General features: G+C 43.0%; 1 protein-coding gene across 2 annotated transcripts; it reads left to right on the top strand.

Annotated features, from left to right (window-relative positions):
• Positions 1-872: 872 nt before the first annotated feature.
• SGCB (sarcoglycan beta) lies at positions 873-14,847 on the top strand. 2 transcript variants are annotated; one of them, XM_018575769.1, is made up of 6 exons: positions 873-915; positions 5,473-5,679; positions 8,109-8,294; positions 9,869-10,060; positions 13,107-13,238; positions 14,571-14,847. In XM_018575769.1, exons 1-6 carry the CDS (start codon positions 898-900, stop codon positions 14,769-14,771), a joined length of 936 nt encoding a protein of 311 aa, XP_018431271.1. In that variant the 5' UTR covers positions 873-897; the 3' UTR covers positions 14,772-14,847. The 2 variants fall into 2 exon arrangements, with proteins under 2 accessions (XP_018431271.1, XP_018431277.1); XM_018575775.1 differs by lacking the exon at positions 873-915 and adding an exon at positions 3,310-3,329 and having other exon boundaries at positions 5,475-5,679.
• Positions 14,848-14,993: the final 146 nt, after the last annotated feature.

Here is a 14,993-nt window from a genome sequence, read left to right as displayed (position 1 = left end):
CAACCTGAAAGAAGCCATTTCAGGGAGGTGTCCTTCTCATTTCAGGGAGGTGCCCTCTACGCCCCCCCCCCCCATCTGCGGAGGGGGGTTAGGGGGGCTGGGAGAGAGCACCCCCCTGAAATGATGGCAGATAGCACAGGAAGCAATAGCTTCTTTGCTATCTGCAGGTTTTTTTTCTGATTTTGTTTTTAGTATTCTGACAGTTGCAGTCGTCAGAATATTTTAAAAAAGGCATAAGAATGCATAGCTAGCTTCCTATTGGCTATTGCACTTTGCAATAGCCAATAGCAAACTCCTGAGGACAATATAGCTGAACTGGAAAGTGAGCTGAAATGGAGAATGTTTCCAAATCAGCTATTTTGGCCTAGTTTGTTCACTTCTGCCTTCCCCAAACTCTCCAACTCTTCACCCTTTTTGGAAATAACCCCCTAGAGAAAAATAAGTCTGGGCAATATATACACATTAAAAAGAGCATAATGTAAGCAAAGTTTAATAAATAAAGGACGGATGGGTTTCTTCAAACTTGGTTGTGAGGAACATCAGACAAAGCTATTTTTATAAAGCGGTTTAGTGTGACAGGAATAGCTGGGAATTAGGGAGCTCCCACCACACATTCCTAGGCACCTCGAGACTGAACTATCCCTGCTATTAGGGGGGACGTGCAATTATTTTACATATTTTTACTATTTCTACGTTTACAGCTTGGACGAATTTTAGTATTTACATTCTCAAGACCCAAATTTAACTCACAAACGGTGTCGTCCTCATCTGGTATATTATCATACTGCTTTGTTAATCGCGTGCTATGGATCTGATCGCCCCCCGCCGATGTGCACATGGTACGCTCAAAGCTCCGATCGCCTCTGTGTTGCTGCTGTCAGAGTGGGCTGAGGAAAGATGGCGGCGGCCGAGCAGGTCAGTGCTGGACTGCCTGCATGCCGGTGTGAATATCCCGGGATTATAGGGATTGGGGAAGGAAGAGGGAGCAATAAAATGGGCTTTGTTAGAGCATTCAGTCAGCGCAGAAATGGTCTCTGGGGAAACGACGGCTGTACATGACACAGTACCTAATCCTATATGTATATATACTGACCGTATAGAGCCGCTGCGGGTGGAGGGAGGAGACAATTCTGTATTACATGTCACTCGCAGGAACCCCCGTGTGTGTCACCCTTGGTTTATGAGTGCATGGTGTCACCCCTTATCACTTATATAAAACCTCATACAGAGCATTATGTATCTCACATTTTGTGTTATTACTTAGCACCCTTCACACCTAATTGTTTCTTGAATTTACAGCAAACCCGCGCACAAATGTGTGCATTTGTGAAATGTGTTAGAATTGCGTTTGGTGTGCTATTACCAGTTGATGGCACCCCAAATGCAGCCAGGCAAATGTGCATTTTTCCCCTGCGTACGTGCAGAGGAAATAAACATAGAACACATGTCGCAGATTTTGCTACATGCCCTACTTTCCTGTGTTTGGTGTGTATTCAGAAACCATTGGGGATGTGTAACACATGCTAGAACAAAAATGTGACATGCTTTCCCAGTACCAGTGGCGTCACAAGGGGGGTGTGGCCCGCACCCGGGTGACACCAAAATTACTGTTGCCCCCTCTAAAAAAATCGGGCACTAGGGCATGGACCGAGAGCCTGACAGGGTCAGGCTCTCGGTCCATGGATGCCTATCTGCCGGCATCCATCACCAAGATGACGATGACACGGCAGGGTTTCACTCGGTCTGGAGACCGGTAACACCCGGCCTCGGGACGCCCCTGCCCAGTACACCTAGGTATAAATGGGGACTCATGCACACAGGTGTTAAAAACACTGCATTTAGATCCATACAGCATACAGGGTTTTGTTTTACCTACCTGTGCACATAGCTGCATTGTTCTCACTTGTCACCTTGGGCTGTGTAAAATCAAAGTAAGTAATTTAGTACTCGCGGACAGTATTTTTTTTTTATTTACACAAGTACAAGTGTAAGTGCATGTATGTATGTATGTGTGTCCATGAGTGGATTGCAAACTGAGCTAGAGGAATGGAAGAAGAATGTTAGGGACGTTTACACATCTATGTAAACGTTCAAGGTTATGCACATGGGAGCAACAAATGTGGGTGCAAACTACTAAGTAGGGGGTGCTCCACTGGGGAAGTCAGACATGAAGAAAGACCTGGGGGTGCTCATAGATCCACCAATAGTATGCGATGCCAGCAGGGGTGAGTATAACAAAGATATACTCACCTGAAGCTTAGAGCCGGCCAGCTGTCACAGCGCTCCCTCTAGCCTGTCTCCCCTCCCTTCAGCATTGAAATCTTCAGCGCCCTCACGTCTATACACAGTGTAGACTGCTGCAGAGGAGGGGGAGAGACGTTGGACCGGTCTAAGAGGAAGCCAACTCGGAGCTTCGGGTGAGTATAAGGTTGTTATTTTTTAGCCTAGACACAACCAAGCACCTAACCCTTGCAGTACTGGGGTAGCCCCACTGTAGTGGTTAATAAAACAATTTTCTTTAAGGTACTTGCATGCATTTTTAAGATTTACCTCCTGAGTTCAATGTCCTTTTAACTATAATTAGGGATGCACCGATACCAAGTACAGTACTCGGTACAAGTACAAGTATAGATACTTTGGAGCTCCAAGACTAGACTAGAGAAAAATTCACAAGTTAGGAGGCAACTGTGATTTGTAAGGAGCACACGGAGCTCCCGGGATCTGTACATCTCTGTTTTATTGTATGATTTTGTTTTTATAAATATAAATAAATTGATGCACCGATACCAGTTTTGCGAGTACGAGTACTGATACTTGCCGAGTAGTTACAAGTACGAGCACTGCGTTCACACCTGGGCGTTTTTCATAAGCGCGTCATATGCACGTTTTCCTCCCGGCGTTTTGCGCGTTTTAAAGCGCGATTTTGTACATTGGAAACGCGCGACGCACATGTCTGCTCTCTGTGATTATCAGCGGGTGTAGGTATGACATTATTTATGTGTACTGATTTATAAATATAAATTAGTGTATATCAATCACCCTCACCAATTTCATATATACACTCTCACCTGGTGATTTGCTCATGCTGGGAGCTACAATCTGTGAGCTACACCAGTTTGTGGAACTACAAATAACCGATCAACGCTGATCTTTGTGAAAGCAGCCTGTGCCCTTCACAATTTTGTGCGTTGCAGAGATGGGTTCAATTTTGAGGATTCATTGGCGCATTGCATGGAGAGTAGCCATTGCATCGCCAGCCGTGGAACAACGAATGGTGGCAGCATTTGTGACGGATTCGCTGCATACTTCATGTCACCTGAGGGGGAGGTGTCATGGCAGATGCAAGCGATTCAGTCTTGATTTCCCTCCAAAAATTAAACATCATTCTCCCTTGATCTGATATCAATAAATTATATTTGAATTGAAAACAGACTTGAGTATTCTTTTTTTATAAATAGCTGCACGCAAAACACTGCACGCATGTAACATAAAAACACTGCACGCATGTGACATAAAAACACTGCACGCATGTGACATAAAAACACTGCACGCATGGGACATAACACTGCACACATGTCAAATGAAAAAAAATGCGCAAATGTCAATACACACTGCATGCATTCTGCATTAAAACATAGCAGACATGCACGCATGTTACACAGAAATAATGAACCCAAGTCATATGCAAACAATGCACGCATGGCGCATAACAACAGTGCATCCATTTTGCAAGAAACTTATCAACATATAAAAGCATTGCTGACGTACCTTTTGCCTCTTTTACTTGCTTGGGGAAGGTATCCCAATCAGGCCAGGTTAGTTCTATCTCCAGCCAGGAACGTTGCCTGATTCCTCGGTTTTTATAATTTGCATGTCTCATGTCATAGAGACATGGTCTTCCCTGCACAAGGCATATAAATCAAGGAGACCACATGTACTTGAATCCTCCATCTTCTGTTCTTCTCTTCTCAACAACTCTCTGCAGGATGGGAGTGGTCTGTAGCCATGTGCGGAACGCGCGTTCTATGCGCGATTTCTGCGGCTAAAAACGCTCAACACTCATTTCTGCCCGTTCCCGTCGAAGTCTATGGGCACGAACGCGCTACAAAACGGCCCAATACGCCGCAAAGAAGCTCCTGTACCTTTTCAGGCGTGGGCCGTTTTGTAGCGCGTTCGGGACGGGCGGAAATACGGCAAGGTGGGAACGAGTCCATTGACTCCAATGCAACTTATATTTTGGAGCGTTTTGTAGAGCGTTCTTCGAGCGTAGAACACGCTACAAAACGTTCATGTGTGAACGAGGGCTTCGCTGATTTCAGGACAGTGGTGGAGCGCTAGAGCCAGGTCCCAGCTGCAACCCCTGAAACCCTGGTAGTTCTCATGGAAATGCCAAGTATCGGCCCTGGTATGTGAAAAGTATCTGTGCATCCCTAACTATAATGGAGTGTGTGCCACTTCCTGGATCACTGCTCTTTCTTGATGCCAGGAAGTATTTCCAGTGCTGTGGCGCCCCTCCTCTCCATTCACAGTATGCTGTGATTGGTTTATACAATACAAAGCGTTCTGTATGTGGCCAAAAGAAGAGGAAAGCGGACAGAAGATAGGACGGTGTCTGTGTAAGAGAGTTGCAGCGGCGGAATATTTTAATTTGTTATATTTCTACTTTAGGGCTTTGCTATCTAATGAGTTTTGGTGCATATATTGCAGTGGAGTCCTTGTCAATATAAAAACATCCCATTCAGTTTCATCAGATCACATGATGCCACTGCAAGATATTTCAGTGTCAGGTGTTTGGAGTGAAGTGGTACTGTATTGTAAAGATCTGCCCATCCATGCCTCTGTGTTCTACATTCTAGGAGTACACAGAAGAAGCTTTGCATCCTCACGTATGAAATGGGGACAGATCCAGCATGCTGGCAAATATATGCAACCACCAATCCTCTTCATACCAGTCACTCTTTTTGCTGTACTTGTTGCAGTCAGTGCTAGTGATGCAAAATCCCTTTAGCCAGGACATGTATTGCAGGCATTTCAAAATGGTCTATGTATGGCTTATTTCCCACCATGGAGATAGGAGTATGACTGGGGATACACGTACAATCTCGCCATGTTCACAGTATATGAATGCAGAGAGACAGGACAGCACGGGAGTAGCGCTATAGCCCATGCCAGTATCGCTTATTGGATCGGGTTTCCTAATATTCCAGATGAGTGTTCTACCTGACCCTTTAGAAAGTAGACCAGAGCAAAGCAACATCAGCACTCCAGCTGTGGTGAAACTACAAATCCCATCATCAAAGTTTTTCAATGACTCATAGGACTTGTATTTCCTCAAATAGGAAATCCAAGGCTCAATGCAATGATTACCTTTTGTCTGTGAAGAGCTTTACCTCTGCTTTAGAAACTAAATCTGAAAAGTAAGAGCGCCTCATAACTGGCACGTATCTAACAATCTCCTGTGCTTTTTTCCAGAGTTCTAATGGGCCGGTCAAAAAGTCAATGAGAGAGAAAGCCGTGGAGCGTAGAAATGTGAATAAAGAGCATAACAGTAACTTCAAAGCAGGATATGTTCCCATTGATGAGAATCGCCTCCATAAAACTGGCCTGAGAGGCAGGAAGGGCAACTTAGCCATCTGTGTGATTGTCCTCTTGTTTATCTTGGCCGCCATCAACCTAATTGTAAGTAAAAGAGCTCCGAGAATATTTGTGACTAACTCTGCAAGGTATACTTTGCTGAGATGCAGGTACACTTATACTGGAGGCTGCAGGTGTGGCCACCGGACACATACAACATTTCTTAATGGTTTATTAGGGACACAGGGTAGACTAATTCTTAGACAACTGGGTTATGCTACCACCTTCCTGAGAACTGGACACTGGGCCACAAACAAAAACTGTTGTACAGGCAGTAAATCCCCTCCCACTCCCATCATGCTTCAGCTGTTTGCTAGTATCCCATGAGAATGGACGTCTTCTCTCCTCAAAGAAAAGCAAACCCATTTTTTTTTATCTTTTCCACATTTTTATCAGGATCATTTTCCCGCTCCCAAGACTTTCCAGATGCTGCAGAGGCGGAAGAGCTCACTTTGCAGCTTTCCAGGTTGGCTGATCCTTGGCATAGCCACGGAGACTGTATCTGTACACCGCTGTGATGAAAGCTGTAATGTGACCTATGGGCACTGGGCTTTGCTTGGGGCGCTCTTCAGAGACTTTCTGTACCGAGAACATTAGCCACCGAGCACGTTACCGGTTCAGGGCTGTTATCCAACTGGTGGAATCCACTTCCTGAAGACTCCTTAGGGAGTATGCCCACCAGAGGGATGATCACTGCCTGGGATGAGTTTTGTTTCTCTAGGCCCTGCATTGGCACTCCCCAGGACTGGTTACTCTGATTGTGGTCGCAGGGCGCTTCCGGACCATTGCTGCGGTAAGTTAAGGGCTTTGCTTTTTATGCAGCTTGGGATGTATTACCTGTGCCTCCAGCTATTCCTCTCAGGGGTTCATGCTCTTGAGCTCCGTGCTTTGACTTTTCATATAGGAACTTACACATTTTATTGCATATGTCGGATCTGAAGCGCAGAGCTCACAGTCCTGTGGTCCTTCCCTGCCCATGATCTACTAGCAGCTATGGGGCGGCCTACAGTGTCCCTCTCCAAGGACCTGATGCAGCTGCCTGGACAGTTGTCCCCTTACTGAGTCCACACATTTCTTAAGTGTGTCTCCCTCAACTGCGTTTTCCAAGAAGGAACTTTATGTAGCCATGTGTCTTATGTTCTACTGTTATTGCTTTTCCACAGAACAGAAGCATGGCGGGAGTGGGAGGGGTTATACTGCTTGTATAACACATTTTCTTGTTGCTCGTGTCATTTATGTAGACTGCACTTACTATACACACCACAAAACTAACAGCATATGTCATTTCTGGTTCCACCATAAAGAAGGTAATGTAAGCTTTCTAATTCTATCCTTCACTGTTTCAGAATCTGCTTGGATTTGAATACCAGAAATAACATTCACCCTCTGCTAGAATACTGTAAAGTAATGTGCTTGTCATCTAGTGACCACGTTAAAAACTGAGGGGTTTTCTTCCTCATTTAAAGCAAACCAGTAGGGAAAAGAAATGTTAAAAAATCTCAAACGCTTCCACTGTGCTTGGCACCCTCCTGAACCTGCACCTAATTTATCAATCGCACTGATCCCCACTGCTGCTCATTAAAAATCCTGGTATTTCCAGGTATGGGGAAGCATATCCCCTGCCTCCTTAAGCTGGATACACACGGAGAGAATTTCATCATGATTTGGCCAAAATTCGCTCTGTTGGTGACTATATTCCATTGACAGAGGTCAATCATTAGATCAACTTTTGCAAAAGGAATGTGTTGAAAATTCCTTGGCAGAACAGCCAATCAGCTGCAAGCACCGGTCTTGTATTCTGACAGCAACAGGCATCACAGCGGGAGATTCGTCCATCCACACTGTTCATCATGGACGGAGGAACCTATTTTCCTCATGACCTTCACTTTAAAATAGAAGGAACTTCCAACCCTTCTGTCTTGAATCGTATTGTAACTGTTCTGTCTTCCGTTATTTTGTAAACTGCTGCGCAAACTGTTGGCGCCATATAATGATAACAACATAATTCTTAATAATGATGTCACACTTCTATCACAAATCCCAAAGACAAGATGTTTTTATTCCTCACATAAGCAAATCTGGTTGAAATTAACTCTTTCTCCTCCAGTGGCTAACTGGGCATGTAATGGAAAGTCATGTTTGCTCTTAAAGTAAGTTCATATATGCTCACACATCTCTTCCCAGATCCGACACTAAATTTGGGATGATTCGACTAGCAGGGCTATTCACAAAAGGGTGAAGAGTTTGGAGAAGGCAAGAGAAGGGAACAATCTAGGACAACATAGCTGATCTGGAAAGTGAGCGGAATTGGAGAATTTTTCCTAATCAGCTATGTTGTCCTAGATTGTTCTCTTCTCCTCCCTTCTCCAAACGTATCACCCTTTTGTGAATAACCCTGTAGGTTTATAATCGGAGTAGTGAGATATGTGGTGGTACATAATTTATTGATGCATGGCAATTCTCTTTTTACCTAGATTACATTGGTTATATGGTTTGTGATTCGAATTGGTCCGAATGGCTGTGAGAGCATGGAATTTCACGACAGCGGTTTACTTCGGTTTAAACAAGTTTCTGACATGGGAATCATACACCCTTTGTACAAGAGTACTGTCGGAGGACGGCGTAATGAGGATCTTGTGATCACTGGCAACAACCAGCCTGTAAGTTAAAGGAGAACGTTACTGTAAAGAAGAGCAGCTTCATGCAAAAAAAAAACAATGTGCTAATGCATTAAATAACAAAAAATGTCTTTGTTTAGTAATTACGTATGCAAATGATGTAGCCATGTTTCTTCATGACATATGCAAGCTGTGCTGCCTGCTTAGGTGGGCTGTACAGCAATTGTGCCTTGCTGATCTTATCTTCCTCGAGTCCTCAAACAGAAATCAATGGACTCTACTGTTTCTAATGACATAAACCAGACGCGGTGCTCCTGCCAGCAAAAGAGAGTACGTGTTAGGTTTTAGGCCATATGAGAGATCTTGGGAACAGCAGCTTTTTAGTAATGACAAGTACAATTTACTTTTCAACACTATCTAATGGTTTGATTTGGTTATCTTGCCATGCACCCAGTTAATAAACAGTAAGGTGTGAATTTGCATGAAAGGTCCCACATTTTTTAATTGGAAAAAATTGCTTGACTTTTGTGGTATCATCAATCTTTGCAGTGGAAGATAGTGCTACTGCTAACTTCCAGTTGTGCTTAAACTTGTATACAGTGGTACCTCGGTTCACAAACAATTCAGTTCGCGAACAGGAAGTTCGCCAAAATTTTGCCTCCGTTCGCGAACTCCGCTACGGGTGACGAACACAATCGCAGCCATTTTCCCTGCTCTGACACATGGTCATGGCTTCCTCTAGTCGAGATCACAGTTTGATTTGGTTCACGGCCAAATCCGTCCACTACCAGAATTGCGGAACGAATTAAGTTTGTGAACCGAGGTACCACTGTATTTCCAGAGCAGATCGGGACATTTTGTGCAGTTTGCCATAAGCTATCCTGACTCCCATAGCTGGCTATTTTCTTTAATTGCTTTAGGGCTTGTTCACACCATGTCCAGACTAGAACAGTTTGTTCCCGCACCAAAAAAGCATCCCAATGTATCCCTATGGAATTTTGGGGTTCTGTTCACACCATCGCAGTCCGTTCTGGTCCAGACAAAAAAAATGCTGCTTGTCTCGTGTTCTCTGAAATGCACTGGAACGCATGGAAACTCATCAAAAACATACAAACGCTAGCAAACACACTGGACTGTATCCGAAATCACATTTTAAGCTTGGGAAAAAAAGCGCCAAAATTGCCGTAAAATCACAGTCAAAATGCACTGTGCTAGCAGATCTGGTCCAGACATGGAGTGAACATAACCTAACAGCTGAACAGAGAAAGGACAACATTTGGAGTTTTAACAGTTGTAAACTGAGTAGTGGAGGCTGATTTGTGCTGTTTAGTGGCAATCTGTTCATGGTAGACACTTGCAGAGGACAGAACATCTTGCATATGAAGTCTACGTCTTGTTTAAGCTCTTTGTCAGTGAGCAGGCATGCTGCCAAGATATACCCACATCCCTACAAAGAACAAGTGCCTTTAGATTTGTGTTAATTGGAAAAGAATATATAACAACTATAGACCCCAGTGATGCTTTAAACATTATTACTTTATTATTTTACTCATTACCAAACAAATGCAATGCTGGAATTCAATGCACATTCACAACTGTTAGTTTTCTGATTGCAGATCATTCTTCAACAAGGTACAACAAAGCTTAGTGTGGGGAAGAACAAGACCTCCATTACCAGCGACCTAGGCATGGAATTTGTGGATCCAAGAACCCAGAACACTTTGTTCAGCACCGACTATGAGAAACATGAATTTCACTTACCCAAAGGTGTGAAGACATTGAATGTTCAGAAAGCGTCTACAGAAAGGGTAATACATTTTGTTTGATACATTAACCACTTCCTGCCCACAACCTGTACATTTCCATTTCTCAGCTTAATTCCTTATGCTAAAGGATTTTAAATCTACTGTTGGTTCTCTTTTGGAACCAGAGACTGTGCTGTCAATAACAGCTGTCATCTTCAATTCCTCTGATTGGTTCCCAACCGTGTGATCATGACAGCCCATCATAATGATCATATGGGTATATTCACAAACAAATCTGCTGTTCTAGCTGTCATACCTACAGAGAGAGGGAACTCTGATGGCGGCTGATATGCTGGAACCACATATGTCCATCTTTGTTCAGTATGTTTGCCATTGTAATTAGGGAAGCACGTCAAAACGTTTGTCAATGCACAATACTGCGGGTTGTAATATTCCTTACAATGAATGTCAACACATGTAACATTTTATATCCCAACGTTATTTGACCAGAATTTTGCATGAATAATACAAACAACTTAATGGAAACCTTTCCTGGGTGAAATATCGCTGCTATTTCTAAATGCTTCATCTACAGATTCTGGTTGTCTGACTATCATGCTTCAGTATATTGAGCCACTGTCCCAGAACAAGAATACACATAATACATTCTGATTTTATACTAAATTTACTGATCTGCATACTTCACTTCACGGTCATTGATTTAACTTTCAGCCAGCTTATGAGCCAGTGTAATAGCCAGACAACTGGCATTTTCAGAAGAAAGTCAGCAATGGCAGTCTCTGTTTTTTTTTGGGGAAAGATTTAATTTAATATCGTAAAGCCACTTATTAGGATAGAGGTTATTTGTGGACTAGATCCTGTATCAGAGGGTATTAAAAGAGAACTATGGCCCAACCTTTTTTGACATTTACTATGACCTCCTGTGACCCAAATCTCAGCATGTTATATGCTGACAGCGCAGAGCTATGCTGCAGCCGGGAAAGATCCCCACAATATTGTTGGGATCCACCCCGCCATCTGATTGACAGTTGGGTCTGCCTCTTTAGAGCAAGAACCAGCTGTGCCCACCCCCTTTCCTCTGTCCTATCCTCTAGTCAGCCCTGGAGGAACAGAGAGAGGAGGGGGGAATCCCTGCAGGGAGCTGTGACTGACAATCCTCACTCTCTGGAGGGAGAAGATCGTGAGTGAGTGATACGCATTATGTGATCAATCAGTTCTCGATCTTTAGAGCCGACGTGTGACAGCTGCAGTGTCACACATCGGCTCCAATTATGGGGGTGTAGTTTCCCTTGTGGATCTTGTATAGGAAATAACGTGTAGAATTTTGTTGTCTGCCTTTATGCTGCACCACCAGCATCCCTGTCTTCATGTTTAGTGTGTCATACTGCAAGGGTAGCCAGGGAAAGGTGAAAGCGTTCCTAAATTCTGATTCCTTGAAACAACTATATGTAGTTACTATATGTTACTATGTAGTTCTTTCATTTCATTGGTGGTTTTAATATCAAAATATGAATGGAAATTTGACTTAAATCAAAGATAATATTACTTACAATTACTTATTAGAATGGGTTGAACTTAAATTGCAGACAAAAAGCCCCAGTTTAATCCAGTTATGGATTCAATAAAAAGATGATAATGTATATGTAGATACAGCTAACAAAAGTACCCAAGTCTCTCTCTTTTGATATCGGTCTATGGATAGAAGCACTTAGATTGTGAAAGGAAGCTGCAGAACAGCAAGTCAGTCAGACTTTACTGCATTGCACAGCGCTACCCATCTGAGAGCTTCCTGATAGGAGGAAAACGTAGAATCAAAACCTCATCAGTGTCCTTCATTTCCTATAGACAGGAGCAGGCCCAGGACCAGACAATATAGTCTGCAGAGTGGTCTCAGGGAGTACAGGTCCTGGCTGTGCTGTTTAGCAAGGGTGTCTGCATTACTACACTGACTGACCAGATTTAGAAATGCTTTGGCATGTAAAACAGTGATATAGTTAAAAAAAAATTATTTAATCTACTGAGTTGGTTCAGAACTAGCTCTTGTCTGAAGAAACCTTTCCGTTTATGACATTTAAACTTTTCCTCCTGACACCATGACTGCCCTTGTGTCTTTTTTCAATGATCTTACAGTGAACAGATTTCCACCACGTTTACTATATGGACCATTTATGTATTTATACAAGGTGACCATATCCACACATCCAAAACTGACTTTTCTCAAAGATTGCCTCAGTATAAGATTGATCTTGATTGTTCTACAAAACACAGATTGGCATTACATACGTCTATTATGTCCATAATCTGCCAGGACCAGGATATATACTGTATCTATTAGCTGTGTATTTACTGGTTTGCCTAGAGATCAACTTTACCAAACACGTCTGCAGCTTGATGATCAATTTCAAGTGTTATAAAAATGAAAGGCTGCAAACTATTTAAGGCAGAACAAATTCTTTTCAGAATTTAGATTAAAGGAGAACTATGAGGTGAGTGAAAATCACTCAGCCTCATAGTTCGAGCCGACGTGTAACAATGAAACTGTCCTACGTCGGCTCAATAGATCGGGAAGTGAGCGAACGCATACCGTCTCTCGCTCACTTTTGGATCCTGTCCCTGCAGAGAGCCATGGCTGTCACTCACGGCTCCCTGCATGGATTCCTCCCCGGTCGATGCTGACTGGCGGAATGGACGGGGGAGGGGGCGGGTACTGCTGGCTCTGCCTCTGGATATCGACAGTAATGTCGGGATCCGCCCCGGCTGCGGCAGTCTCAGTATAACTTGAGCTGTATACTGAGCTTTGGGTCACGGAAGGACGCTAGTTTGTGTCCTCCCGTGACCCTTAGGAGAACTATGGGGAAAAGCCCTAACCCCATAGTTCTCCATAACACTGTTACCTTATGCATGTCCATATTATAGAATTTAAAAAAACTATTTGTGCAAGGTGATGTATAGGTACATACTATATAAATGGACTTCAATATATAAAATATGTTTAAAATAAAAAAAAAATCTATATGAACATTTTTGGCTTCATTCCAGAATTCAATATCTCAGCGCAACTTTTTTTAGTGCCTTCTTTTTTTTGTAGATTACCAGTAGCGCAAGCAGCGATCTGAAAATCAGTGTGGATGGGCATATCACTGTGCGTGGTAATGAAGGCGTTTTCATAATGGGAAGGACCATAGATTTTCGGACAGGTGGAAATATTGTGCTAAAAGCAGTGAGTATCGGTTCATTTTAATTCTTTTTTTGCTTGGTATCTTTTGTTTTGTTCTTTTCCACTGACACTAGGGAAAGTCTTGTTCAGGAAAGGCAAAAAAGTGATGTACCATGGTAGCCAGGAATGAGCACACAGGTAAAGCATTGTCAAAGTCAAATTAGCTCGATAAATATATTTTTCAGGAGCACTACATCTATTAATATGTCTGAAGAAGGAGTCCAGTGTTCCTAAAGATTAACATAGATTTTGTTAGCCATTAAAGCAAGTTATTGCCTGCTGGCGGAGCTGGGAACTCAAAATGCAAGGATTTTGAGCTCCTAACTCTGCCAGAAGTCATGATGACTTCATCCATATCTCCCAGGAGCATCGGAGGTCAGGGTTGTGGTAAGTATTTTTAAAATCACTTTGGGCTAACAGTTTGTTTTAGATCTGCAACAATTATTCGATTAAGTCGATTAAAATCGGCGATGGAAAAGGTTGTTAACGTTTTCTATCGTCGATTCGTCGGCTAAAATTCAAATTTCCCGCTCGCCGCTCACATCCACTGCACACCCCGGTAAACCCGCTCACGTGATGCCGCTTACGCCACGCCCACCACACACGCTGAGGACATGCGTATGGCCCTCTCCTCCCGGTGAGCTTCCCGACTCGCCGCTGCCCGCCGACAACCAAGGGCCCATCGTAATTCAAGTAAGTCACTTGAGATCGGCCGGGAGCTTTTTAATGGTTTCTGTTTCTTTTTTTAAAGCGGCACACTGTAGAACACCAGCAGCTATAGAGGAACACCAAATCCAAGCTATAATATATTAAGCACCCTGTATAATGTATTATTGCTGGGATTTGTTGTTCCTCCTATAGCTGATGGTATTCTCCATTGCGCTGTATAATGTATTATTGCTGGGATTTGTAGTTCCTCTATAACTGGTCAGTGGTAATCTGCATTGTATTTCTGTATTCATTGCAGTCAGTGTTCAGGTTAACATTCTTGATGCCGTAATGGACTGCTGTGCTGTTGCAAATATTTTGTGGAAAACTATAAATAATTGTAGAACATAACACAGTGCAGGGAGTGCTATTAAATTGTATTGCAGACTCTTTTCAATTTAGTGTTTATTAAAATGTAATTAAAATCTGAGGCCATTGTTGTTTATGGACTGTAACCCTTTGGAGTGAGCAGCCAGGAACATTGAAATATGAATTCTGGAACATTTGACATTGGTTGTCTCCTGTGTTATCTTGCAGTAATTACAAATGACTCGTATTCTGGAAGTACTGATGCACCCTCCATCCCCCCCCAACGTTATCTAACCTCAAATGCATTTCCTTCCATAGGAGAACAGCATTGTTCTGAATGGCAGTGTGATGGTCACTCCTTCCCGATTACCGACTGCCACAGGGGAGGTGATGTATGATGACGGGACAGAACGTTACAAGCTGTGCATGTGCGCAGATGGGACTCTATTTCGGGTATTAGTGGAGAGCCGCAATATGGGATGCCTAACTTCTGTTAACCCCTGTGGCTCAATATATTAAGAAACAGCATCACCTGCTATTAAATCAGTGTTCTATCTTTATCCTTATTTATGATTGTTTACAAGTGTGAGCTTTTTGTGTTAATGCTTTTCAGAAATGTTTTGCAGTATTAACTATTTATTTTCTAAGAATGACAGTTATATAACAGCCTGTGCACTATGCCCATACGTGCACCTCCGATCTGACACATGCTAAAGATGTAGGAAGGGCCTGCGATAATAG

This window comes from Nanorana parkeri, unplaced genomic scaffold, assembly GCF_000935625.1.
Source record: "Nanorana parkeri isolate BGI_ZX_2015 unplaced genomic scaffold, ASM93562v1 scaffold54, whole genome shotgun sequence".
Lineage (NCBI taxonomy): Eukaryota > Metazoa > Chordata > Amphibia > Anura > Dicroglossidae > Nanorana > Nanorana parkeri.
The sequence above is the reverse complement of the archived record's forward strand: the minus strand, read 5'-3'. Positions and strand labels throughout refer to the sequence as shown.